This window comes from Zingiber officinale, chromosome 2A (genome assembly GCF_018446385.1).
Source record: "Zingiber officinale cultivar Zhangliang chromosome 2A, Zo_v1.1, whole genome shotgun sequence".
Lineage (NCBI taxonomy): Eukaryota > Viridiplantae > Streptophyta > Magnoliopsida > Zingiberales > Zingiberaceae > Zingiber > Zingiber officinale.
In genome coordinates this window covers 42,281,721-42,286,296 of record NC_055988.1, presented here as the reverse complement: position 1 = coordinate 42,286,296, position 4,576 = coordinate 42,281,721, and the positions used below count along the sequence as shown (strand labels likewise).

At 39.3% G+C, this 4,576-nt stretch overlaps 1 protein-coding gene across 1 annotated transcript; it reads right to left on the bottom strand.

Annotated features, from left to right (window-relative positions):
* Positions 1 to 230: 230 nt before the first annotated feature.
* Positions 231 to 1,011, bottom strand: LOC122043643 (zinc finger BED domain-containing protein RICESLEEPER 1-like). Its single transcript, XM_042604249.1, has 2 exons — positions 637 to 1,011; positions 231 to 551 (listed from the first exon to the last, which is right to left on the bottom strand). The coding sequence occupies exons 1-2, from the start codon at positions 958 to 960 to the stop codon at positions 231 to 233; spliced, it is 645 nt and encodes a 214-aa protein (XP_042460183.1). The 5' UTR covers positions 961 to 1,011.
* Positions 1,012 to 4,576: the final 3,565 nt, after the last annotated feature.

The following is a 4,576-nucleotide window of genomic DNA, read 5'->3' as shown; positions in this document are numbered from 1 at the left end:
TTAAAATCTAAAAGATTTTTAAAAACCTATACTTAATAAACTTAAATGGTTTAATCAACTTACTTTTCATTAGAATCATCAATCATGTGTTGCAGTAGGTTTTGATCCAATATCCTCATTTGTGAATAAATTCATAATATTTTCAGTCAAATCATTCAACCTCACCTCAGTAGTTTTTACAAAAACAAATATTAGTAAAACAAATAACTTTAAAATGAAAATAAAAAAAACTACTTACCTTTCCCTCCAGCTAACCAATCTCTACAACAAACTAATTCCTCAACAACATCAGGCTTCATGGCACTGCGATATTGGTCAAGTATCCTACCACCGATGCTAAAAGCCGATTCAGAAGCAACTGTAGAAATTGGAACACTCAAGATATCTCTAGCCATTTGTGCAAGGTCAGGATACCTAAATTGGTGAGCTTTCCAAAACCCGAGAACATCCAATTTTGTTATTCTATCAATTGTTGGTTCTTCCAAATATAGCTCTAATTGACTCTTTTGAGCTCTGCCAATGAATTCTAAACTTTGAAAAGTGTCAAATTCCTATATCATAAATGAAATGTATTAGTAACACTGTAACAAGTAGTAAAAAATAGTGAGGAAATGCAAAAAAAATTATCAACAGTACCTTCAAAACATCCATGCATCCGCTGCCTAAATTTAGAGCAAGAGAAGCATTATCATCAATGGCACTATGAGAGCTCGAAGATGCATTGCTAGTACTTACCTTGGAAGCAATACCCATGTGCATATATTCCTCAAACAAAGAAACCAATTTGGATCTTACATGACTTAATTCATTACTACCATGTCCATATAACTTGTTGTAACAAAACTCAACAAATTGCATCTTGAACCTCGGATCAACTATCACGGCAATGGCAAACAAAATGTTATAATCTTTCCAGTACTTATCAAATTTATGAAACATCCGATTGGCCATTGATCTCATGAAATCATCAGAGCTTTGCAAGGCTTGACTTATTGTCAACTAAACCGTAAAGATGCGAGGAAAGTAAAGATTGGCAGTAGGATATTTCACTCCAGAAAACAAAGTTGTTATCTCATAGAAAACCTCAAGGAATTTGAATATTTTTTCAACTTGTCCCCACTCATCAATCGATGGACAATGTGTGAAATTAGTATCAGTCAATCTCAAATGATTAAAAGCACGCCGATAATACATGGCACTAGAAAGCATCAAATATGTAGAATTCCATCTAGTAGGAACATCTTGCCTTAGTGATTTCTTAGAATCAAGTGAAGTTTGGGTAACCGATTCTATAAACTTTTGCTTTCTCACTTGACTGCCTTTCACATACTTTACACATTCATGAATTTTATCAACAGAACTATCAATTCTTTTCAAACCTTCTTGCACAATTAAATTGAGAATGTGTGCACAACAACGAACATGCAAAAACTCACCACCACTCACTAATGAACAATTTAAACCAAGTTGATCCCTTAAAAGGCCAACAAACACATCATTTGCAGCTGCATTGTCTAATGTAATTGTGAAAACCTTTCTCTGAATTCCCCAAACATTGAATAAACTATTAATTTTATCACACAATGCAATACCAGAGTGAGGTGGAGGCATGTAAGAGAAGTTAAATATCCTTTTTTGTAAAACCCAATTAGAATCAATGAAATGTGCTGTCAAGCATATATAACCATCAGTGGCAATATAAGTCCACAAATCAGAAGTGAAACAAATTTTTCCAGGGCATGAATGCATTTCTTGAGCTATTCTATTGCATTCATTTTTATGCATCTTGAGAATATCAGTCCTTGTGGTGTTTCTAGTGAAATAATTTACTTGAGGTTCCAAATACGTAAAAATAGATCTAATTGCCTCATATTCCACAAACTGAAAAGGTAAATCATGCTTCACAATTGCTAAGATTAGCAACTCTCTAAATCTTTCTTGGTTAAACCGTTGTGACCTAATGGCAAGACTTTTATCACCTTGTTCTAACAAAGATTGAGCAATATCACTAGTTTTTTGTTTAGGACACTGATTAAGGATATGGCGTCGGAGATTACCTATACCCATGCTACATTCCGCTTTGTATGTAATCCCACAAGCTTTACATTTGCAACGCAAATCTTCTCCCTCTATTTTAGGAAGCATCTCAAAATATTGCCACCACTTTGATTTCAAGACTCTCTTCCGTATTCCACTTCCGTATTCCACTTCCGGAGCCCTTGCCTTGCGAAGACGTTTCTTCATCTACATTTAAATCCCTCGTAGTCGTAGATACAGCTGGTGCACCCTCCGGTTCCTCCTCCTCACTATTCTCCTCTTGATCGAGATCAATAGGTTGAGAATTCATGTTGTCGATGACGATGTTGGAGAAATAGAAGAGAATCGTGAACCCCCTTCCTTTGACAACCCAACCCCTATGACGCTGTGGCCCTGTCGATTGTCGCGGACTCGCGGTGTCAGTGTCACACTGTCGCCTGCCTCCTAGCACCTAAACTCCCGAGTTCCGATTCTCCCGAAGGCGGAAGGCCGAAGTCCCGAACCAAAGCTGCATCTCTCATTCTCTGGTTCTCTGCGACATTCTGTGAAGTGCGAACTATAGCCCTAAGCCCCTAATTAAAAGTTTAAAAGTTAAAACATTAAATACAAAAAAAATGGTTTGGTCTAGTGGGTTCGGGTGGGTTCGGGTTTATGGGTGACCCGATTCTTAATTCAGGTCAACCCGGGTTGACCTGAACCCAACCCAACCTGGAAAAAAAATTGGGTCAGATTTCGAGTTCAACCCAATCTGACCCTAATCCAAAAACTCCAACCCAAACCCAATATTTTTCATGTCGACTCGGGTCGAGTTATCGGGTCGAGTTCATTTTTGACACCCCTAGTTGGATCGGAAGTTACCACTCCGCCAAAGACCTCTGGGATAAATTCCTGGAGCTCTACGAAGGCACCTCAGAAGCAAAGCTAGCAAGGCGCGACATCCTCCGGACCCAACTTACGAACCTCCGGATGAACAGTGGCGAGAAGGTAGCTGATGACAATGTCTGTCACACTCGTAAATCAAATTAACAAATGTATTTCCACTGAACCCCTTAATGACACAATAATGTTGTAGTAACGAGCCCAGGATCGATCTCGAGGAACCAACCGTAGAATGTAATTTAGGATTGTATTTTATTCCTATTTTTGTGGTTTTTAACATAGAAATGGGGGTTTAAACTTGAATTAAATCTAACAAAAGTAAAGCACAACGAATAAGAATTTAATCTAATGCATTAAGGTAACCTAACTATGTGCCAATGATCAAACCATAATGCATTGTCACCCAACATTATAATTAAACCATCAACTCACTTAAACTAAATATGAAATAACGAAACGTAATTAAATCTGATCTACAACACCAATTAAAATCCTAGCTTAAACTTAACAACCTAACAATTAACCAAGAACAAATTAAACTCAAATTAAACCACAACAAGGTAATGAAATACTAAATGACTTGCTAAAAACATAACAACCTTCAAATGAATCTGTTCTAAGATAATAAAAATAGTAACAAAATGAAAATAAACCCTAACTGATCCAATCTCTCAACCAATCTAACAAGCTACACACTCTTGCCGTCACACAAGAGTGCCAAAGTCGAGACCACCCAACTCTGGACCTCAGTGGAGCATCTCAGCTGCATCTCAGTTCAAGGAGTGCTCAATAGTGCCGACGGACCACCCCCGGCACGCTGTGAACACCTCAAAACCCAATAATGATTGAAAATCTGGATTTCTGCAACCTCCAAACTCTGAATCTGGAATGACGCTGTGGATGGTGGTGTGATGTCGAATGAAGCTCAGGAACACCGGAAGACCACCTCCAAATGTTGCTGATGGGAATCAGAGTCGCCGATTGGAAGACCACCTCTAAATCGGCGTTGGAACAGAGAAGGCCGGGAGAGAAATTCCGCCAGAGGAACCACCCAACGACGAGTCCAGATGATCGGAATGAAGCCGCCGAAAAGCTCACCACCGAGGTCGAAGCTTGAAAGAGTTGATCGGAGAAGGAAAGGGGTCGGAATCCGGAAGAAGCCGCGCACCGGGACGAAGCAGCGCGTTGTGGAGGATCGACACTGGAAAACACTGTAGCTTCTCTGTTTTGAATCAGATCTGGATCTGAACGGACGGCTGGGATGCTTCGGAGCTAAATCAACGGTGAAAGTTCACCTAAAATCTGATCTGAAGGTACTGATCTTCATCAAGGGTCTGGATCTACTCTCCCTTAGGTCAGATCGACCAGATCTTCACTAGATGGTTCAGATCTGCCCAAGCTTAGATGAACGGTCCAGATTAATTGGGGCTTGATTAATGGATGTATGAACTCAGATCTGAATCAAAACCTCTGGATCTTCATCTATGGCTGAGATCTCCTCCTCATTAGGTTGGATGGGCCAGATCTTCAATGGATGACTCAGATCTACTTGATTGTAGATGAACAGTCCAAATAACTCCAAGGTTTAATCTTCTCGTTTCAACTCCGATTTGAGCACAAATTTGATCCAAATAAATCCAAATCCAAGATCCTTTGATGC

Bases quoted from the DNA above. Each gene is read 5' to 3' on its own strand.
- LOC122043643 (XM_042604249.1), bottom strand. From the start codon at position 960: ATGAGATCAATGGCCAATCGGATGTTTCATAAATTTGATAAGTACTGG. The intron at 552-636 runs GTACTGTTGATA...TTTATGATATAG, and splicing joins GATGCATGGATGTTTTGAAG to GAATTTGACACTTTTCAAAG.